The sequence below is a fragment of a genome, unplaced genomic scaffold, assembly GCF_019419815.1.
Source record: "Pyrus x bretschneideri cultivar Hongxiangsu unplaced genomic scaffold, Pyrus_bretschneideri_v1 Contig29, whole genome shotgun sequence".
Lineage (NCBI taxonomy): Eukaryota > Viridiplantae > Streptophyta > Magnoliopsida > Rosales > Rosaceae > Pyrus > Pyrus x bretschneideri.
In genome coordinates this window covers 4,958,469-4,982,969 of record NW_025999601.1, presented here as the reverse complement: position 1 = coordinate 4,982,969, position 24,501 = coordinate 4,958,469, and the positions used below count along the sequence as shown (strand labels likewise).

The 24,501-nt window shown below is 36.1% G+C and overlaps 1 protein-coding gene and 1 pseudogene across 1 annotated transcript; both read right to left on the bottom strand.

Annotated features, from left to right (window-relative positions):
• Positions 1-748: 748 nt before the first annotated feature.
• Positions 749-1,850, bottom strand: LOC103934712 (zinc finger A20 and AN1 domain-containing stress-associated protein 3). Its single transcript, XM_009344464.3, has 2 exons — positions 1,562-1,850; positions 749-1,416 (listed from the first exon to the last, which is right to left on the bottom strand). The coding sequence occupies exon 2, from the start codon at positions 1,399-1,401 to the stop codon at positions 916-918; it is 486 nt and encodes a 161-aa protein (XP_009342739.1). The 5' UTR covers positions 1,402-1,416; positions 1,562-1,850; the 3' UTR covers positions 749-915.
• An 8,844-nt stretch (positions 1,851-10,694) lies between these two features.
• On the bottom strand, positions 10,695-13,256 carry LOC125479489 (annotated as a pseudogene).
• Positions 13,257-24,501: the final 11,245 nt, after the last annotated feature.

Here is a 24,501-nt window from a genome sequence, read left to right as displayed (position 1 = left end):
TGGACCATTATATATATATATATATATATATATATTTTACCATTAGATTTGATCAAATTAGATCTTATTGTTGGATTCAATTAATTTATAAATATATAACTATATATATATATGATGTGTCAGCCGCACTAACCCAGGAAATCTTGGGCTAAATTTGCCTATAAATGAGTTTTGAGTTTTAACTTATATTTGGCTCAATGGTTGGAGTAAGTTGGGATAAATTTAAAACTTAAAATTTGAGTTTTACTCCAAAAGTTGAAGTAAGTCTTATTAGGTTTTAAGGAAGGTGATTCGCTTTGCCAAGCCACTAGGCTCAATATTCTGCTTAGTTAACGAGGTTCGTTGCATTGGATTATACGTATCCAGTACGCGAGTTCGACAAAAGTATCTCAACTGCAAAGCGAGAGGTCATGTCTAGTCTTCATTTAATACTAATCCAAGTGCGTGCATGTTTGGATTCATGCAAGTGCTAGAAGCGAATGGGTAGTACGGCTCACACACTCATTTTTATTTCTTACCGACCCAAAATTGAAGAGCACCATACTCTTTCATTCCCATAGACATGCTCTTGGAGTATTGGGTTTTAGTATTTTTCTCTCAAGTGTGTGTCATTTTGGAAGATGAAACGTCAAGACGTCAATTTAGGCGATTACATAATGAATATGGATAATTTTTTATTTTTTATTTTATTTTTATCAATTGATAGATTTTGTTAAGTGAACCAGTTTAAAACAATGCTGTCAAAGAATAAAACCAGAAACCATTAAATTATGATTAAATATTTACAAAGACCAAGCAATAGCATTATCCCTCCCACACCACTCGCCAACCAACCCCGACCCAAATTTCCCAAACCACGAAAAGTAAAATGACCATTACAACCCTGACAATAACGATATTGACGGCCGCCTCCTCTCAGATCTTCTGCAGCTTCTCCGCCTTGACGACCGGGTTGGCCTTGGCGATCTGCTCCTTTCCCATCCCTCTGAAATCGAACCCGCACGCGTGCTGCTCCGGGTACCTGTGGATCCCACAGAACGTCATCCCGCACCTGCACTGGAACCCCGTCAACCCGACGCGCCGCCGGCACGTCTTGCACTTGTTTGCATGCGCCCCTGCGGACGGCGCCGCCTCCTTCTCTTCTTCCTTCGCTTCGATCACACGCTCCACCCGCGCCTCGTGCGAGGGCGAGACGGAGACCAGCGGAGATGAAAGCGGACATGAGGAAGAGGGAGAAGAAGAGGAGGATATCAAAGTTTGGTTGAGCGCGAGCGCCTGTTGTTCCTTGAGCTGCAAGTCACGGTAGCATTTGGAACACAAATTCTGCGTCGTCGGACTTCCGAAAAAGCCGCAGTTATTAACGCATAGTTGCGGTGGCTGGCAGCGATGCTCTTCCGCCATTACGATCTCAATCCTCTGCAATCCCAAAACAATAAGGAAAACAAAACAATTATTCAAAAAATTTCCGGGATCAAATATCCGAATCCGACCAAAATATCGACAAATCATACAAATTTTCGCCCAAAACAAACAGATCCAATTAATGACACAAACAAAATACCTGTTTTGGAAACGGAATTAAGAACGCGATCGCAGAATCGATTCGTTTGTTGACGAATTTGGGGAGAAGAGGATTGTAAGGGTGAACGTATTTATTGAGAGGAAAGCAAAGACAACAAAAACAAAGAAGAAAGAGGAGAAAAAGGAAAACCAGGCGGTCCCTTAGGGATTGGGATTCCTGGTCCTCAAAGGAAAGAAAATTCCAGAGTGCTTCTCTCTTTCTCTCTCCTTTTTTTTTATTTTCTTATCTTTATTTTCTCTCCAACCGACCGCTGGTTTCCTCTCCCAATCTGTTTCTTTTTTTTTTTGTTAAACATCTGTTTCTTATTAATGCGCGTAAATTATTTAAAAAAGGGGTTTTTTGTTAAACATCTGGTTCTAGACTTGTATTTTCCCAGCGCTAGTCAATCTCACGATGATAATCAGGAGAGATTGAAATGTATATCTTTCTGGACCTTGAAAGGGTGGACAACCATAGCAAAATCACTAGTTTTTTTTATAAATAACTAGCACATAGCACACATTTTGTGTTCGTGAACAATTTCTCTTAATAAGTGCATATTTTTTTCTATACTATACTATTATTAAGAGAAACCTTTATGTCAACTTTTTTCTCATTTTTTTCCTATTTTTTCCTCCTAATGTAAATATTGTGTATCAAAAGTGTTATTAAGAGAAACCTCCTTGTCAACTTTTTTCCCTTTTTTTTTTTCCTATTTTGTCCTCCTTATGTAAATATTGTGTATCAAAAGTGAGGGTAAAATTGGAAAAAATAAGTATATGATTGTCATTTTCTAAAAAAAAAAAAAAAAAAAAAGGGGGTAAAATAGGAATATGATTGTCATTTTATCAAAAAGTACAAAATTAATATTTTGCCCTTCTTTTGTCAATAGTATGTATCAAAAGTGAGGGCAAAATAGGCAAAAAGGGGAAAAATTTGACAACGAGGGTTCTCTTAATAATAGTACTAGCATATGGGCACACACTAGGCTTGGCAAACGGGTCGTGTCTATCGTGTTCATGTCATTTTCATGTAACACTTGTTATCTTAACGGGTTGTGTCGTGTTTCATCCATTAGAGCAAGCCCAGCGTGGGCAAATGCTCGGGGGACAGGGGACAGAACAGGGGCCCGAGGCCCCGGTGGATCAGCTCTAGCGTGGGCAAGCCCGAGTGAAGGTGGAGGCCCGAGCTCCGGGCCCGTGGAGAATTGCCAGCCCGAGAGCTTGAGGCCATGTGACGTCAGCCTGGCGTCAGGCATTATTTAATTTTTTTTGTGTCAGGCGCGTGCACCCCACTCGCGCGTGGGGGCGCGTCGCCAACACAAAATCAAAAAAGCCAACACAAAATCAGAAAAAAAAAAAAAAACTTTTTCAATTACCGTTGGGAAGCCACGTGGCTTTCCACGGTCTGTTCGATCTCAACGGTTATTTAATTTGGACCGTTCGATCTCAACGGTCAAAAAAAAAAGTCTTATTTAATATCCACCGTTCGATCTGAGATAAACAGTGGATATTAATATGCTTTATAAATAAAAAAATAAAAGAAAAAAATAGTTTTAAAATTAAGAAAAGTTACCGTTGTGACATGTGGCATAATCTGGAGTGTTGGAATTCAAATTTTTTTATATCCAACGGCAGAGATTAATTAATTGAATAAAATTTTTTAAAAAATTGTAAAAAATTCAAAAAAATTCAAAAAAAAAATCTGAAAAGTCTGAAAAAATCTGAAAAATCTGAAAAAATCTGAAACATCTGAAAAAAATTGTTTTTACTTTTCTATAAATACCTTCTCATTATCATCTACCTTACACAACAATTTCATATTTTCTCAACTACTTTCAATCACATTCCTTTCTTTGTCTCAAAGTTTGAATCCATTTTTTTTCAACAAAATGACCATTGGTGCAGGTACGAATTGGTCGCTTATTGAAGATGTTGCGTTGTGTACTAGCTGGGTTGAAGTTACTCATAGTTCGTTTACGGGTAATGAGATGCAGTTGCGAGAAATGTGGAGTCTTATTCATACCAATTATCTTGAGAAAATTGGTGGGAAAAGAACCAAAGAATCGATGTCCAGTGATTGGAAATTACTTAGCCAATCGTTTAGTACGTGGAGAGACGCATTGGCACAAGCTAGTAGTAATATTCGAAGTGGGGAAAATTACTCGGATCAGGTAACAATATATTATTTATTTGATACCCAAATTTACATTATAATTATTTGTTTGTATTATTTATTTGTTACCTGCATAATTTATTATTTATTGTTTGTATTATTTATTTGTTACCTACATAATTTATTATTTATTGTTTGTATTATTTATTTGTTACCTACTTACATTATAATTATGTTGTTTGTATTATTTATTTGTTACTTATTTTCATTATAATTATTTATTTGTATTATTTATTTGTTACTTATTTTCATTGTGTAGGAACTTCAAGCACAAGCTTAGTACACTGCCAAAACCAAAAGCAAAAATAAATCACTCAACCGATGGGAATGTTGGAATATTGTCCAAGATTGTCCTAAATTTAAAGTTGTGCCAGTCGGTCCAGAAGTGCACATGAACAACACCCCTCTACACTCTACACCCAATCATGTCTTGCATGTTCATGAAGATGATGCAGAAGAAGTGCCCGAAACGCCCCTCCCTGAACAAGCGTCGGGTTCGACCCGTTATCCAATTAGGCCTCAAGGTAAGAAGGCTTCAAAGAGAAAAGGGAGTGCTTCCAAGAATGATTATGCAAAGTTCATGGAAGAACTTACTCGCCAAGGTGAATTGACTTTGTCGAGGGAATTGGCGAAATATAAGGCTGATAAGGTTAGAGAGGACGCAAAAGTTGCAGCTATTGAGAGAGAATTTCAGGCTAATGAGAGAGAAAGAGAGCTACTTAGGCAAGAAAGGGAACATGTTAGAGAAGAAAGACGGGCTCAACGAGATCGTGAGATTCTGAACACGCCCTTAGAAGGGAAGTCTCCAAATTCTAAATTTTTTTGGAAGTCAGAGAAAGCGGACGTGGTGCGAAGGAGGCGTGCAAGAGAAGCGATAGCAAGCCAAGATGGTCCTAGCACCACAAGAGAAGATCATCCTAACACCACAAATTGGTTAAGTGATGATGAATAGAGTACTTTTTGTAATCGGAGCCCATAATTTTCCAATCACTTTGGGTTGTAATTTATTATTTATTGTTTGTATTATTTATGTTGTTTCCAATTTATTGAATATTTATTCAAATTAATTTGGTAAGTTATTTATACTAAGAGAATATTTATTGAAATGACAAAAACACACCAAATAAAATTACATAAGCATACGGAATAATTAAAAACTCACTAAAAAAATTACATAAACATACCAAATAATAAAACACACCAAATAAAATAACATAAACATACCAAATTCAAAAAAAACACACTAAATGAACTTAATTATCTTCAGCAAATACTTCGGATAATGACACGTAGCGCAATGAGAACGATTAAAAATCTTATCCAATATTACAATTAAAATTATTTTGTATTATTTTATAAATAAAAAAAAAATTCTAATATTTTATTGCCTATTGCCAGGGCTATTGAAGTGTAACGGTGGAGATGCAAATGCTATTGCCAGGGCTATTACTATTCATTAAGGGCAGTTACTGTTCATTAGGTGGATTGAATAGTGCATAGCCTGGGGGGAGGGCTCCAACGCTGGAGTTGCTCTTATCTTAACAGGTCAGGTCACTTTACCCAATGGGTAAAGTGACCCGACTAGTTATGACCCGTTAAGAAAAAAATATATTTTTTCTTAAATTTGCGAATACCACACATTGCCATATAAATATTACTTCAAAACATTAAAACACATTTGTCGCTTAAGTACTACATCTACACTTGAAAATAAGAGCTTAATAAAAACAAACATCCATACACTACTATTCTATTACAAAATATTAAATGTGTAAGGATATGCAAAATGAAAGAGTTTTTGTTTTCAAGGTTGTGAAGCCTTTCTCAAAAGTTTAAACCTTGCCAATTGAACTCAAAGCTTACATGTTATTCCTTTTACAAAATCCTCAATTATCATCGATCATCATGACATAAGATTTTGTGATATCCACTTGTGTAAATATTTTAAATTGACAATCAAATTAGTTCATTGTATTCATATAGGATAATGAGTGTAGCTGTAAAAAAAAATCAAAATCAGAGTTAAAATAACCGTTAAATCGTGATTTTTCGTTTTGGGGGTTATAAAAAGCAATTTGTAATTTGCATGCCTTTTTTACAATTGGTCAGCCTTTTTGGGGGTTAGTATCGTGGCTTTTTGGTTTTGGAATTTGTAAAGGTCTTTTAACAGATTTATACCAAAGCAATTTGCATTGTTACAAAATTAATTGCACAATACATAATGTTTACCGTGGGCTTTTAACAGTTAAGTATCTTACATTAATCTATTTCTTTATTTTCCTCCTATTTTGCATTTTATGTGGTTCCTACAATACTCCTCACTATGGTTATATGACATATATGTTTAATGTGTTTTTAAATTTTGGACTTGTTGGATACTTTTTTTGCATTTTATCTTTCTTTTATTATCTTATCCATGAATTTCATACAAGTATAATTTTTTGTAATTGTTAATATGTACTTATTTACAAGATATACAAGAAATTTACCTAAATCCACCTAGGCGCCCGCCTAGACCCTGCCTAACCGTCTAGGCGCTAGGCGCCAACCCGCCGCTCGACTAGCGCCTAGCGTTGTTTAGAACCTTGGTTAAAATAACCATTAAATCATGATTTTTCGTTTATAACCGTCAAAAAGTTTTGTCTCATTACTTGATCTCTGAATATTTGTTTTTTACGATTTTTGGCATATGTGATCTTGAAGCATATATAAACAAGTTTGACAGTTGGATCGTTGAAATTAGTTTCGTAGGATGCGTATCCCATCAAAACGATAAATTCACTAACACTTACGAGTTTATTTATACTTTCATTAAGTATAACATAAGATTTTGTGGTATCCACTAGTGTCAATATTTTAAATTGAAGATCGAATTCATTCATTGTATTCACATAGGATCAAGGAGTGTAGCTATAAAAAACAATCAAAATCGGAGTTAAAATAACCGTTAAATCGTGATTTTTTTGTTTTATAATTGTCGAAAAGTTTTGTCCCGTTACTTTATCTCTGAATGTTTGTTTTTTGTGATTTTTTTGCTGATGCGATCTCGAAGCATATACAAACAAGTTTGACGGTTGGATCGTTGAAATTAGTTTCGTAGAATTTGTATCCCATCAAGTTCAATGGTATGTGTGTGTGTGTACATATTAAGTAGATTTAAATTTATTTATTTTGTACGTATAACACTTAAGAAATTAAATTGGTATGTATATATAAGCCGCTCCAATGGTCACCAATTTTTAAAATTTAATTTAATATATATATATATATATATATATTTATTGTGTATTGTGTTACCTATGTGTATACTCGAACTAACCCGTTATCTTAATAGGTGCTTATCGGGTTATCCGATAACGACCTGATTCGTTATCGTTTCGACCCGAATACTTGTTAATTTCGTGTTGTATCGTGTCGAGTTATCGGGCCGTGTCAGGAATTGCCAGGCCTAGCACACACAAAGTGTGTGAGAAAATTTTTTATTTTTGTTTTTGAAATAGAAGGAGAGAGGAAGGGAGTGATAGAGAATATGGGAGTGGGAAGTTTTTATTTTTTATTTTTATAATAATTAGAAATATGTTAGGATTATATGTACGTGAGATTTTGAAAAAAACAATAAAATTTGGTTGTGTGAAATTACATTTCTACCCCATATTTCTTATTCATGTTCTGTTTTAATTAGAGGGTTAAACTAGTAAATTTATAGGATTTTGATTGACAATGAGTATTTTATTAATTAGTAGAAATATAATAGATAATTATTTAATTAAATTGGTGGAAGTTGTTTAGGCCACGGCAGGGCTTTTGATAGTTTAATCGCCACGCCAATTTGGACTAGCGCGGTATGGGCCGACCCGGCCGCTCGAATCGTTTTCATGTGGGCCTTGGTGGGGGTGCTGGAGTGGGTCCCAGGGTTGAATTTTTATCATCTGGGTGTTGCTGGCCATTGAAAGTTACAAAGCCTACTACTGGTTGGAAGGGGCAACGCTTGTAATCATAATCATTGACTGTGCGGCCGATTACGGCAAGAAATACGAAAATGGCTTACACAGTATGAATTTATTATCACATGATGTTGAGTGTTAATACAATGAGAGAATGACAAACGCTTTCATATATTTTAATTTGATTAATAAAACGTCACCGTGACGGTAAATTTGTGGTCTATGGAAGTATGTAAAAGATGATAAAGAATAATCCAGAATGCAGAGACATATTAGGTCTTTGGGCGATTCTAGGGTGAGGACAAAGCGTTTTGACCATCTGTGTGGACAACTATATAACGGTTGAGAAGGGACGGGCTCAAGAGTAGAACCGAATTGTTGTGAACGGTGCAATTAAAAATTTTTAATTTTTTTTTTTATTGAGTTGGTATCTTTTGTCTAGGGAGGGAAATAGGGAGCAAGAGGGAAAAAGGGGTTGTTGGGCACTTGAGAGAAATAGGGGGGAAGAGAGGCAGAGAAAAGGAGTTGGAGTTTGGAATGGGTTTGAGGTGGATTGAAGTTGGATTACAGCTTTGACACGGTAATCCTATAACTTTAATTTTTCTTTGTTTTTTTTGGTTTAGTGGGTGTGTGTTTTTTGACAGCGAGAGGAAGGGCGGAGCTCGGATTTTTTTTCTTGGGTGGCTAGCTGAAATTAGTTTCATAAAATGATATGTTTATTTATTTTTGCTTATATAACGATCAATATAAAAGAACAACAATAGAATATAAACTATTCTCAAAATCATAACCCTAACCGACAAAGTTAAGGACCAAATAAATAATTAACCTACTAAATAAATCTAGTATAAGTAAATAAAGAGATTAAGAACGTAACAAATGTTACATTCATCGGAAAATCACAATGGAAAGTAAGGAATTGTGGAGGTAGGAATTTAATGGTGGACTAAAAAAAAATTCTTTTTCTTTTCTTGATTAAGAAGCACAGTGGCTAAATCACCAGGATAAATGGTCTTTTCTTTAACATATAGGATAAAACGAGGGAGGGGAGATAAAACTAATTTATTATTTTTTAGCATTAAAAATATTATTTATTACCTATCCTCTAGTAAATATACATGAACTAATGTTGGAATTGAGTGGCTATATAGGCTACATGCATTAACATAAGCTATTAAAGCATATGTTTAAAAAGGATATTGCTATTCACACACCCATTCTTACCTCCCACACACCCTTATTATTATTTTTTTCCATTGATCTTCTTCAATTCATTCGATCCGAAGGCCGAAAATTGAAAGAGATGTGTGGAAAATAAGAATAAGTGTGTGAATAACATTACACTCACAAAAAACTCCATGTACTACAGCCCACCTTAACCTTGTAGGTGGCTCTGCCTGTGAGCGAGATGAGAGATTAGGATTATCTCTGTTGAGAAAGAGAGGCAGAGACACAGAGGTGGTGAAGGGTGGAGGTGGCAACACATGTTATCATTGATTGTTATTTATTAGATATAACAGTGTCACATGCACGACAAAATCTTGTGTGGAATTACGTGTGCATTGATTGTTATGTCCGGCTGATTATGGTAAGGAACATGAGAACAATTTATATGATACGAATTTATAATTATATGGTGTTATGTGTTAATAAAAAAAAAATATGGGCAAAAACTTCCACATGTCTTTAATTGATACCGAACACCACCGTAGCAATAAATTTGTAGCGTTGAAGAATACGTAGAAGATGGCGGATAACCCAGTATGCAAAGGCATTTTAGGTCTCCTAGGGGCCACCCAATCACAGAGGCCCACAAACAAGGCCCACTAGCTGTAGGATTAAGCCCCAGACTCCGTCTTCAAGCTTCGGACCTCTCCGCGTAGGTGACCAGACTCCTTCGTGTCCTCTTAAATTCACAAGGACCACGTCATCAGCAAGGAAATGGACCGCATGATTGTCTATGAGCGCCATAAAGCGTAAAGGCAAGGTACTTCTCACAAAACGCACTTACTATAGAGACAAATGACACAGATGATACATTTCGTGTTTTTATACAAGTGATGTACATAACCTGAGAAATTGTAGTGATCCGTGATGAACTATCCCGTATTCCGATCACATTGAAAAATCTTTCTTTCACAAAACACTAACTGAACCAGCGTCCCATTTAGTGCTCAATTGTTTGGTTCAGAAGTCAAATCCAGCGCAATCCCACAAATCTCTACACGCATTATCTGTTGACAGCCTTCAACTTGACACCCCTGTATTCATCCTTTCTCTCAAGCCTCCTCTTGGCACTAAAATTGAAAGAAAACTCGGAGCAAATCACGTGCTGACCTCAGTTAGACTCATTTTAATTTTTGACACCAACAGTTTCCACCTTCTTCGATCTCCATCGTCTCCACTTTCATCGCAACCACCATTGAAACCATTTTCGTCCAGATTTTCAGCCACCATACACCACAACATAGTTCTCATTTTCTTTCGACATTGATGAGGAATCATGGAAAAGTACATGAATCAGGTTTTAATAATTGAATAATTTGATGCGAGTACAAGGTGTGCGCAGCAATAAATTACACAACTTCACAGTTAACAGTAACAAGTAACCAAATGCACATGTTCAATCCAACCTCGACGCAAAGCTTACCTGGTGCGTGGAGCTATCAAAACCTACGATGTCTGCATTCCAAGAACCATGTTGCTGAAAATGTTTCGCCTCTTCATATTTTATGTCTCGCCCGACACCAAGACCATCTGTTCTTCGGATTTCTCTGCTGTCTTCCATCTTTCGCAGCCAAAAATGAACAGACTTAAAGCCTGCCTCTTCTAAGTAGTCTTTGATCTCGGGCAGTGACCATCTGTTCTTCGGATTTCCCTAATTGTCTCCAAATGATTCAGAAGTTACCAGGAACAGGATATACTTATCAATACTTCATAACGAAGCCTACACTCAATATTTTTTTCATGATATAGAATACATTAAAACTGCAAAAATATGACTTACAGCCTCCAGCTGTATGAAAATGCATGTCGAGTTTTCTTCAACTGCTTTTGGAGATGGAAATGGAAGTTAATCCTTGTCTTGCATTTGATGATATCAAATTCAGCGTGTTCCCAAACGTACTAGAAAAGCCAATAGAAATTTAAACAATTATGAAAGACATCTTTGATAGTAAACAATAGTTACAAACTTACAAGATGATCTCTGCATCACAGAGGTGAGACCACATAAACTTAGGTCCCTCGATATTCTTCAGAAACCAAAACTATATTCTGCTTTTTATACACCACCACTGGGATTCTGAAGGAGTGCAAATGATGCGACAATAAGTAAGGAGTATTTGAATTGAAGTTTTGTACTGTAAAATTGACAAATGTCCCTTGAAGCCTTGTCTTGCATTCCGAGGATGTACCACCATACAAATCCATTACAAATACCCCACCTTTCTTTGAAAAGGCATCAAGAGCATGCTTGGTATACAGAACCAGTTCAGCACGTTGATGGAGACAACAACAGCTGTAGTTAAAAGCACACACAATCCTCTAGCAGGCAACAGATAGTTTCTCAAGGATTTCTCATGATGTGATGAAGAAGAGTCCTCTTGAAGAGTAGATTTCAATCCACCACTCTCCAAACCATCTCCGTTCTCAGTGAGTGAAATGTTTCTCCACTGCTTCTCGGCTCAAACTTAATTAGTTTGGCCTCAATAGATTGCAAGACATTTCCATGAAAGAGGGACATTCTGCAATGTCCATCGAACGCAGCTTTATTTATGTTATTCTCCATGCACCAATTTAACGCTTCCAAGATCAAATGCAATCCTACAACAGTCCTCGGGTCAGTCTGGAGATCTGTACTGTCAAACACAGAGTTAGTTTTCGGTCTTTAACACAGTGCTGGGAATTGTGACAGAGAACATAGACTTTTTAAGTATGAAACTGGCCAATTTGCTCGCCACAGTGCGGATAGATACCTTAACAATAATAGAATATGAATCTGGCCACAAGACACTACTCTAGTTATTTATAACAGTTGGCAGAATTTTGAACGTGTACATATATATGACCATGTGAACATGTCAACCAGGTTGTAAAATTACCATTTCTTCTTTTAAGTTTCAACTAATCTGCGTTAACTCGTTAGCACTAAATCTCCTCATATGGTAACTGGGGAGCTGTTGATCGAATTACCAACCCCTGCAGCTTTCGATATGACAACTAACCATGCATAATATTACTGGACATGATGTTTTTATAAACAAACAGTTTCTAGTGGCAGCAAGTCCTCAACAAAAGACACCAAAATGGAAACAATAAAGCTTCCAGTTAGAATGCAAATATGCGATAACTAGTTTAAAACCTCTGTTCAGATATGTCAATAAAAAGGATAGTAATGTACCTAGGAAGGGAAGTGCCGCGGAAATCTTCTCACAGATGAAGAGGTAACCTCCCACAGTCCCACCCACAAACATCAAAACGAACTTCTGCAAATAGCTTGTCTCCTTTCGGCGACTGCATATAATATTTTTGGTCAATAAATTAGCTTGTCTTGTCAATTATTTTACTCCACATCTACACCTCATCTACACCGCATATACCTTGTCTTGTCAATTTGCTAACTAGTTTGCCAACCAATCCATTTAGAAACAAAGCATGGAAGGCAAAATTTGCTATCCAATTTGCACTTTTATTGTTTGGGATTTCACTAATACAATGATGGTGCATTTTCGAAGATATGAAACCCTAAAATAATGGGATAAGTCTCATCCCTTTTGGCGTCTAGTCTTGAAGAGAATCTCAAGGCCAACATGCTAATGCCGACTGGGTTTACAGCAATGTGTGGAAAAAATTTGATTTTGACGTGGTACAATACTGGGTATGTTCCAATTTTTATTTCAATTCAATTGAAGAAATTTCAAAAAAAATTCCCAAAGTGTGCACACCACGTACATATGCTGTGCAAGTTGCGTAAATAAGGTTTGCATGTCTTGCGCATGGCATATTATACGATATTATAAGGTGATATGCATATTATGTACATTTAATGTGGATTTTGTGTGCATGGTATGTGCTTATAACAAGGATACATAGTACGCATGTTTATAATCATAAAATACTTAGCTAATACATTGCACAACAATAAAATACCATATAATCCCATTATGGTTGACGCGGTTCCTTTCCTTCACTAGTCGATGAGAATCCTCAAAGTCCTTGTTGTGTTCCTCCTCTATTTCGGCCTTTCCCTCTTGAGAATGCTCGTACGACTCAATATAGCCTCGACGCTTCTAGAACAATTCAAAATTTAGGAATGTGATCCTTTCTCCAAATGTGTCAGCATTCGTTTTTTGCTTGCTTGCACAATAGATCACTTCGTTGGCTTCACCGTTGAGGTCTATAAGCTCTTTTTATGCCTTCATTAGCTCGTAGTTCCTATACTTGACGACGCCCGTCTCATAGTCGAGTCTCATGCAGACTTGATCTATACTTTTCAGCAGCGCCTTCAAGTCCACAGAGCTAGACGATGATGTAGGATTTGGCTTTGGTGACCCTGAAAGTGGAGGAGGTTCCATGTGTGTACCACCCATGGAACTCCGCGTTAAAGCCGTTAGTTTCATGTGGGAATTTGGACATGTTTGTGTTCTCAATTGTTTTGGCTAGTTGAGAAGTCTAATTTTTTAGGAGGGTTAATGGCTATTGCAACTGTGTGAAAGGCATATTTATATACAAGTCTACTATGATGAGGATGAAATCAGTTGGGTAAAAGAGGGAATGTGTTGGAGTTGTTTAAGTGGTGAGGATGTGATGCATGTGACCTTCAAAAGTTGTAAGAATCCCCACTAGTACTTTTTTGTCCTCCCACTTGGAAGATGCTTCCAAATGTTGTTACTTCATTTCCAACATAAAGGTTAGTGTGTTATCAAATCTCATACCCCCTACATCATGATGTGCATGGGTTGGTCCACGCATATCTAACTATTTTGTTCAACAACACATGGGTTCGAAACTTGGAGGTCTTTACATCTTTTTCTTTTTTTTTTCTTTCTAAACCCATTGGTATGGCCTCAACTCATTGTTTGAACTTTGAAGGACCTTTTGAAACCCAAAATCCAACACCTTGTATATTTTGATAACAATATCCAAGCACAGGGCAAATCATATGGAGATGACAAATGTGCATGTCATGTGCATATTATGTGCATATCATGTGCATGTCATCTACATATCATGTACAATTTCTTTCATATTGAACTAAGACTTGTAATTCACAAACATTTTCAAACAAACACCGATTCCAAATTGAATTCACAAAAATTTGGAAGTTCATAACAAAATTAACAAATATTGAGCATTTTGTAACAACTCCACAAAGCCAAATCTACCAACACAACTCCATAAATCTTCAATACCCTTGACAAAATTAAAACGCAAAACTCTAAGATTGAAACCTTGAAATCTAACATAACAAAACCCATAAACAAATAAAGATTTCCAGAACACATTTCGAGCCCTCTCTTCCTCATCCTTCTTTTGTTCAACTTCCCATTTCTGCAAATCCAAAAAACCTAATTGAACAAATAAGTAATTAGTTGCAGAAATGGAGACAATGATTGAGTTAGAAAGAGAAAGGGATGTGAGAGAGAGAGAGAGACGAACGGGATGGCAGTTACAAAACACTTCTATTCCCATTTCAAACTTCGAATTAGAGTTGCTTCATATCTCAAAATCTCAATGCGGGTCATTCATATTTCTTATTATTCTTTTGCTTCACTCTAAAATATACGTTGTTTGTCAATTTGGTAGGATAGATTAAGGGCTACTTCCTTTTGTAGATAAAGGAGTTCATCTTTTGCCTCTTTAGGTAATCAGTAGGTGTTCTTGTTTGGGTTATATTTGAACATTGGGCTTAAATGAAGGATGACCCAAGGATGCCAATTAAAGGAGGACTTGCCCGAGGCCCAGCATTGTGCCCAGGGGCAAATTGAAGCCTTCTTAGCCAAATACAAGCCACGTGCTTACCATTGAAGTGACAAGTGATGGAGACTAACTTACTACCAGCCAAAGAGCACTTTCTAGTGGCATTTCAAGTAAAAAGCTGATGACTTACTACCCTCAAAGTGATTTCGGGCATGAACAAAGTTATAACAGTCGGGCTAATTTGCCTATAAAAGGAAGAAGAGGCCCCAGAGACAAGGACACTCAACCAATCAAACAAACAAACAAACATACAAACTTTGCTCTCAAGCCAGATTTGCATCCAAAAGTTGAAATCAACCCAGATTCAATCCTTTTTAGTAACAAGCTATCTCTTGTCTAGTATGAAAGCTTTGCTATTTCCTTCAATGATGTAGTATTGATTCCCTTGTGTAAACTTGTTTACCATACATCCCTTTTTAGCATATAAACCCTGTAAATACAAAGAAAAGTGACTGCAAGAAGTTCAATCTTGCCAGACAAGGTGCAGTCTTGCCCGAAGCTCTTTGTTTGTTTTTCTAAATTAGTAGATCTATAGCTTAATACATTCTCCAACACGTATTCAAGTTATTTCCATCTGTTTTCCTATTTTAAGGGTCCCATTTGCATATGGATCTGGTTAGTTTAATGGATATGTTTTCATTAAGAGCAATCTAGGACCAAATAAATGACTTTAGGGGATATGGACTCCCTTCATTCGAACATACAAGACCATGAACTAAAAAGTCCTTGTTTATAAGGCAAGAAAAAGAACTGAATGTGGACTTAACCCATCCACGACAATTTTTTGATAAACAAAAAGTTTGAAGTAACTTGGGGTGCAAGTAATCGACTCAAAACACACTTGTTCTACATCTGCTATAATGAGATAGTAGTGGCATGCCTAGCACTTAATTAGTTTTGATTATGAGCCTCAAGGCCCACACCTAAGGCCCCACAAAGGCACCTTTCAGAACTTGTTCTCTTCTTGTAGCACATCAACAAGCAAGAGCCCGACTACATATCCAAAGTGCAAATCCCTTGGGGAGCTGTGTTGAGGTCCGAGGAACCTTCTCCAAAGAAATCTTTGCCTAAACAGTTCTCTCGAATTGTTCCAAGTTTTCTATAGCTTCTATTGCAGCTAAATTGGCATGTCATTGTTTCTGTTTTGTAACATTAATGAAACTATTAAACCCAATTAGCCTAGGGCCTTTATGATTATTCACGGGTTCTATGTGCTGTTCCCCTGGATGAGGGGGCTCTAAACTCCTCAGATTTCTCGGATGCCTAGTTCATCATACAATTTGCATCTCTAAACAACCAATTACACCATCACCCAATCACTGAAATTCAAAATTCAACGACCATCTGATTCTTTTCATAGATTACAACAACCCTAATTCACTGGATTACTGATTAAACTCATAAACCACATAAAACAGCCATACACTTTAATACATCAGACAAACCAAAATCTGCCAAAACTTTGCTGTGTACAAATATAGTCAGATTAAGAAGGGGAGAAATGATATCCTTAAAAATAATTTATTTTCTAAACGAATTACCACTATGTTTTAGAGCATTAAACAACCTCCACTTTTCTTAGCACCAAAACGTAATCGACTTACACATTCAAACTATCAAAACTAATTCCTAGAAACGGTACAGTATCGATTTCCTGCATTTCTATTACAAAATTACCAAAACATAAACAAATTGAGCTTCATATAATCATTGTAAACAAGTACAAATGCAAATTTAGATTACTTGAGGAGGAAGGGTCGGTTAGTTTTGGGATTGAGCATCCTAGGCCGGTCTAGGGAGTCCTGGCACAGGCAAACCGTGAAGGGCGGAAATGTTGGAAATGTGCCCTAAAACCAATCATATGATGATACTTTACGGACATTTCAAACTAATGTAGTTCATTTCAAACTAATGTAGTTTAAATGTAAAGGGCAAAGATTATTGTTTGAGCCGTCTCATATAAATGTTATATGCTTAAACGATAAGTCCAAGGAATATGTGATTGGAAGAATGCGATCTAAAGAAGTTAGATTCATGAGACCATTCTTTCGTTGACACATCCTAAACGTTCCTGATCATAGGATTATCAATTGGGCATTGACAGTCCGTTAAGATCAGTACGTGCTATGTCTTCTCTCAGGGAGAGTGACTAGTCTCGAGTCATTGGTGTGTGTGACATCAAGACAAGTACGTAGGTGCTCAATAGAGAATAAGTTCACTGAACACGATCAACGAAGAGTTCTCATATTCATGTCACATGAGAACTCATGGTTGGGATAATGCAAATTAGTCTTTTGACCTGAGGCATCACAGTTGTCTTGTGGTTAGGTCCTTAATCTTTGATTATGTCAACGTCACTCTATCAGGGTGTCCACGGCATCGTTGGGGTTAAGCCACTTAGCCGTGGAGGCAAGTGAATGCGCAACAAGGGATCTCTAACCTTCAAACTGTTTGAGGGAGAATACTCTATGATATGATTTAGAATCTCTGGCCAGAGTATGAATGAGATGTTGGAATGCGTTCCAGATCACATTCAAGGTAATCATATAAGTACAAGACTCACATTGGATAGTAGACTTGAATAAACTATCAAACCAAACAATGTGGTCAAGAGTATTGTATTAGAGAAAGACCGTATTGCATTTGTAATCCTAAACTGAATAGGTTCTCCACCTCTTCTGATTAGCTTGGGTAACCATGATATGCTGTTAGGTGTCACTCATGGTTTGTGGAAGCCCTAAAAGTGTATTATCACTAACGGGAGAATTGAAAGTAAGTTTCAATTCACAATCGATTTGAAAGAGTTTGAATCGCCCACTGCCTCGCTAAAAGGAACCTAATGGATCGTACACCGTGTAAGGTAGAGTTTGAAGATTCAACGGAGATGAGTAAGAATAATTAAATGGTTTAATTATTTATGGCAAGGATTAATTAATATGATTATTAATCAAACGAATAAGTTCGTTAAAAGACCTCGGGTTAGTTTTGGGCCGCAAGGCCCAATGGGATTTGAATGTCAAGCCCATTAACTCAAGTTGTATGACAACTTGAATAAAACAAAGGGCTTGAAAGCCCAATAAACCTATAGGCCATGTGTAAAAGAATAGGGCTTTTGGTCCATTAGGTCACTTATTTGAAGGGACTATATAAAGGACTTTATAGCCTAAAATTTACTAAGGGTTATTTTTGGGGAAAGGATGAGAACACAAGCTCTCCTTTCTCTCTAAAATTTTGGCCAATCTAGAGGGGAATAGCTAGCAATCTTACTTCCTCTAGGTCACTCATTTCTTCTACAATATACCTTGGTGTGGATACTTAAAGGTTCTCAATTTTGGGAACTTGGAGAAACCTTTTCATCCATCCAAATCCATGGATCTAAGATGCAAGGAATGAAGGCCCTCTCTTTGGGTGATTAGCCTTTGCTTATGCAAAGAGGAATCTACAAAGGTATTGATTTCTCAACTCACTTTGTTTTGAGTTGAGTCTTGGTTCACCTATCTACTAGGCTTTGAATTTCATGGGTAAATGTTTTGTTTTAAGTGCATACAAGCATGATTCCGCCTTTAATTGTTAATTGCATGCTATTGATGTTGCTTAAATGAACATGTTTTTCACAAATTTTCCTTCAAGTGGTATCAAGAGCCTAAGTCTAGTAGTTGGTGAATCCTTTTGGGTTTTGTAGTTCATAGTTTGTGATTTGAATGTTGTAATTGTTACAAGCTTTATTCTTGCTTCTTTGAATGTAAATTTTGTTAGAAAATTTGCCATCTCAAATGTTGTAGATGTAGTTCATATGAGCATGAATTTTGGAGCTAAAATTTGGTGCCATGTTTTTTGGGAAATTCGGCCAAATCCAAAGGGTGGAATTTTGGGTTCTTGTTTGACTTGTTAAAATTGTTTTAAAGTGACTTTTGGAACCCCTATGTACCCTAGTATGGTTGTATGTTATTTCCCTTAAGTTTGAGTGGTTTTGGGATGTTTTTGGGTGAAGAATGTTCATGGAGCTCTTATGGGTTTTCATGAATGTTCTTCATTGTTCTTGATATGTTCTTGCCAAGAACAAAAGGTTTGGTGTTTTGATTCAAAGTTTTGATTTATTTCATAAAGTTTTTGTTTTGAAATATTTCTTATGTTTAAATATATTAGATATTTATTTTGAAAAAAATTAAAGAAATTATAGTGGGTTTGGTGTGTAATGATTTATTCCATTACACACACCCCACTTACAAAACTTTGAAATTTTTTTTATAAACTTTGCTTCAATGGCCGGCCACCCTAATCAATTAGGGTCCTTGTGGGGCTTTCATGCAATTATATAAAGTTTTGATACTTTTGTGTATTTGCATTTTGACCCAAAAGTTTACGTTTTTACGTAAAGGTCCAAAATCACTAAAAGGACAAATTGTTTTGCTCCTTTAATGAAGTTTTATTTTTTGTGGAAAATTTTGGGTTCTAGTTGTAATTACATGAAGTAGTGGACTTTTGTGTTTTTACAAAGTAACCCCAAAAGTTTAAGTTTTTGCAAAATAGCCCAAAAGTTGAGGTTAATTGCACTATGGCCCAAACAAGTTGAGTTCATAGCATTTTGGCCCAAATTAGGTAGAGAACAAAATTGTTTTGTCTCTTTAAATGAGAATTGGATTTTCATTTCATTTAGCTCCATTTAAATCAATTCTATGGATACAAAAACCAAATGAAAATGTTGCATTCAAGTTTAATTAGTTAAAGCGTTAATTAATTAAAGAAAGGGTGATTATGAACCTTAGCCTACGATAATTGAGCTATGTGAAAGGCCGTTTCAAATTTGTTTGAACCATGGGAATGTGTAGATTAAATTTTGGTTGTAATTTGATATGATCAATTGTTGTAAAAGAGCATAAGCTCTTCTTTACTTTAAAGTAATTTGATTTGATCAATTGTTGTAAAAGAGCATAAGCTCTTATTTACTTTGAAGTACTCCTTTCTTGTTTTATTCGATATGCATGAAATTGGAGTAGTTGGGTCCAACGCCCAATAAGACAACACGCCTTAATGTGATTAAACGCGTAACTAAAATCAATCACCATCCCTAGACCGAGATTCAACACTAGGCTCGTGTTTGAATCGAATCAAAGGTTCATAGTCATCCTAAGGCCCTAAGGCAACTATATAGTCCATCAATGAATGCAAACCTTATGTTAGTAGTATCATATACTCTTGCTTTAAAAACCGTTTTAAAAGCTTAGTGGGAGTATTATATACAACTAAATCAATCAAATGGACCAATAGTTGTAATAGGATCAAAATGTTTTAATTAGATTAAAATGTATGTTTATATGTGATGAGACCTAAAACCCTCAACAAATCAATATTAAGTTGATAAGCGAGAGATGCTTTGAATATCTCTTCGTGGCCTTCCACCGTGGTAGGCTTCAATCGTTTGTGACTTGTACACCGGCTTCACCCTATCATGGGGGAGTACAAAGTGCATGCTTACACTCAGGAGGAGTCTATACGCATATGATGAGGTGAGTGTAGGCAACGAGGATAGCCAACATCGTATCATCGTGAGGTTATTCTTGAACCCCTACACGAACTAAGCATGGTGGGAATAACTTAACTAAGTGCAATAGCGCCAACATCGTATCATCGTGAGGCAACATTCTCTAGAGGCCAAACAAGATGGGTAATTACAAACGTTGTAAATGAGTAAAGCGTTATTCTCTCATCATTATTTTTGCTAACCAACATCGTATCATCGTGAGGTGGGCTTGGTAATAGTGAGCCTCCCATACCCTACTAAGAGTTTCCTCCAAAACTCTCGAATTCCGATGAGGGATATGGAATTTGCCAAAAATAGTGGGTGGTGCTAATTGATTTAAAGACCCGAATCAAATAGCTTAAAATCAATCAATTTATATTCGTTATGTATTTGTTTACCAATATATTTGCAAACGCTATCCAAAACTTGACAAAGAAAAACCAAACGCTTTAATTTCCGGACTTAGTTCTACAATCCCATAGATTGTCTTTAATGGCTTGTAGATGTAACTAAGTAGTCTCATTCTCACAATCTTCCTATTGATAATGTAGCATTGGAAGAATATGTTAGATAAGTCTAACATGAGAAGGACAACACTTTTAATGTCATAATTCTTCAAATACAAATGTTGTATGAAGAAATAAGAGTTGCTTTGAACAACCCTTAATCAACACAAACTTTAGTGCTTGTCTCTTTGTTACACGAATAAGGAACTTGAGAAGTAAGCACAAGGGCATGGACACTTTATGTGCCATGATTCTTCACTTACAAATTGTTGTATGAAGAAATGAGAGTTGCCTTGAACAACTCTTGAGAGTTTGTTATTATGTTTAGAACATAATGGTTGGTTGACAAAAATAGTCCATTTATATGGACTTATAATGATTTTGAATCATTGAGTGTTGAAGTGTTAAACCACTTAACGAGACGGAAACTAGGCAAGGACTTCACCTTTGTGTCCCTATCCTAATGGTTCACTAAGTTTATTGTAAACTATATAGTGAACAATAACCGCACGCTCTCCAAATCGTTTGATGTGTATAACACATTTGAAATGAGTTTCAAGAGAGATAGTGGGAGTTTAGGGACCATGACTATTGTAATCAAAAGGGAAGTCAAATGAAGAAGGCAAAATAACTCCAAGGGAACAAACTTTCTTTATGAAATGATGGACATTGGAAGGGGTATTTGCAAGAAATGTCTTGCAAGTGTCAAGAACACACCTTTTGAAGGTGTTGTAAAACGTTCTTGAAAAGTTCACAACAGTTGGTTCTTCTACTTGAATGCATGATTCTGTATTAGTAACTATGTTTTACAATTGATGTAAAAGTGTGCTAATAAGAAGTAGAAGATTAATGAGAGAAGAGAAAGTACTTCACATTCCAAACGTGAATCGAATATAGATCTCTGCGAAAGCGGATTGTACTTACTTCCTCATATGAACTACCAAAGAAATTGGAAAATACTAAAGATTGTCTTTACATTCCAATTTTAAGGAACTTAAATCCGTCACTATAGTAGAGATGGATAAATGTTTTATTTGACAAAAACATTGTTCTTTAATTAGATTATTGTAATTTAATTGGTTGTCTCTATAGTAGAGATGATGTGGTAGTTTAACTGTTTAGAATACGATGATGCATAAAACCCAAAAGGTTGCAAGGTAGTGACTAATCCCAACTGAGTTGTGATACCTCTAAAACATAAGTTATGAGTTGGTCATAGATGGATGCTTTGGATCGTTAGATCCGGATCCAATACCTTCTTGTTAAAATTGTATAGAGGCGAAATGTTCGAATCTTTATTCTTTTGGAAAGAAGAAAGAATCACAAAGTTGTTGAGGTTGATTCACTTAGATGTTAGTGGCACTTGTCCACAACATAATACTACTCATGTTGTATGACATTCACCGAAGATCACTCTCGGTTGGACTATAGTTTATTTTGAATAAACACAAGTCCGAATACTTTGCAAAAGGTTTCAAAGAATTCAAGAAATGTAAATAGATGAGTAAGACGTCTAAAGTATTTACCTCCTTAGATTTGATCCAAGGAAAAAGTAACACTTTAGATTAATTTCCTTGAAAAATATCAAGGAAAGTAGCATCGTAAGATAATGTATTTCTCCATTAGGAGAAGAATGAACATGAATAAGATTTAGTTCGTTGGACATTATCAATTACCCATATATATATGATATATACTTCTAAGACATGTTAGTTGTAAGAAGATCCATCCATCATGGATCTTAGCAAGCTAGTGGGAGCTATAAGCGTCTTATGAGAAAAGATCAATTGTTTGATTTCTCATAAAGATGTAAATGAATCTTTTGTTTACTAGGTTTACAAAAGATTAGTGGGAGTTGATCATATTCCTAAATTAGAATATATATACATGATATATATTAATTTTGAAAATGAAAGGAATTCTTCATCGTTAAAGTTATGACTTTAAACATTCTATAATGATAGAATGTATATGGGAGACATAGTCTATATACATGGGATGAAAATCTATAATGATAGATTTCAAGATATAATTGGATTATATCAATCCCTAAAATAGACAATGAGATGCTAGGAAGTTTCTCATATGATGATAAACTTCAATTAGAATGACAATTCTAGTGAGACTAGGAAGTTGTTCTTCTCAAAGGGAATGTACCCTTTGACTCCCAAAGAAATAATGCGTAAATAGAATCCTTTATGCATACGCAGAAAGGTGATTTATGTATTTCATATTGTATGAAAACATTGATATAAGTCGTACCTAGAACGGTACAAGATGATATCAGTGCAAGCCCAGGATCAGAACCATGGCAACTGTCAAGTGAATCCTTAGGTATTTAAGAAATACTAAGGATGGATTCCTCAAGAATGAGGAAGAATTAGAGTAACGTAATGGAAGCGTAAATGTATTAGATTATGAATCTAATCCATCATAGAATATCTCTTCATTATGAATGAAGTGATAATGAGATATCTCTTTATTATGACTAAAGAGATATTTGGGTGGAAACGTTAAAAGTAAATGACTTTAATGTGTTCCATCATGTATGCAAAATATATTACCATATAGAAGCTTACAACATTGTTGTTTGGATGGGAAAGTTCATTCATGAACTTTTCATTCGGTTCCAACCAGAAAGTGTATGACACTAATGGGGCGATAGCTCAAGCCAGGGAATCAAGGTCTCATCAAGGTCCGAACTCAAATGAGAGACTGAACCACATGATTGAGAATCATGTATAATGGTGACGTCGTTATTCTCAAGGTTGCTTCTATGGATAACATATAGATATCCATTGTTTAGGCCTACTACTCAGCCATTTATGAAATGAATTACAGAAGAGGTATCATCAAAGATGACTAAGCTGATTGGCTCTAGTGCAAGTGGGAGATTGTTGGAAATGTGCCCTAAAACCAATCATATGATGATACTTTACGGACATTTCAAACTAATGTAGTTCATTTCAAACTAATGTAGTTTAAATGTAAAGGGCAAAGATTATTGTTTGAGCCGTCTCATATAAATGTTATATGCTTAAACGATAAGTCCAAGGAATATGTGATTGGAAGAATGCGATCTAAAGAAGTTAGATTCATGAGACCATTCTTTCGTTGACACATCCTAAACGTTCCTGATCATAGGATTATCAATTGGGCATTGACAGTCCGTTAAGATCAGTACGTGCTATGTCTTCTCTCAGGGAGAGTGACTAGTCTCGAGTCATTGGTGTGTGTGACATCAAGACAAGTACGTAGGTGCTCAATAGAGAATGAGTTCACTGAACACGATCAACGAAGAGTTCTCATATTCATGTCACATGAGAACTCATGGTTGGGATAATGCAAATTAGTCTTTTGACCTGAGGCATCACAGTTGTCTTGTGGTTAGGTCCTTAATCTTTGATTATGTCAACGTCACTCTATCAGGGTGTCCACGGCATCGTTGGGGTTAAGCCACTTAGCCGTGGAGGCAAGTGAATGCGCAACAAGGGATCTCTAACCTTCAAACTGTTTGAGGGAGAATACTCTATGATATGATTTAGAATCTCTGGCCAGAGTATGAATGAGATGTTGGAATGCGTTCCAGATCACATTCAAGGTAATCATATAAGTACAAGACTCACATTGGATAGTAGACTTGAATAAACTATCAAACCAAACAATGTGGTCAAGAGTATTGTATTAGAGAAAGACCGTATTGCATTTGTAATCCTAAACTGAATAGGTTCTCCACCTCTTCTGATTAGCTTGGGTAACCATGATATGCTGCTAGGTGTCACTCATGGTTTGTGGAAGCCCTAAAAGTGTATT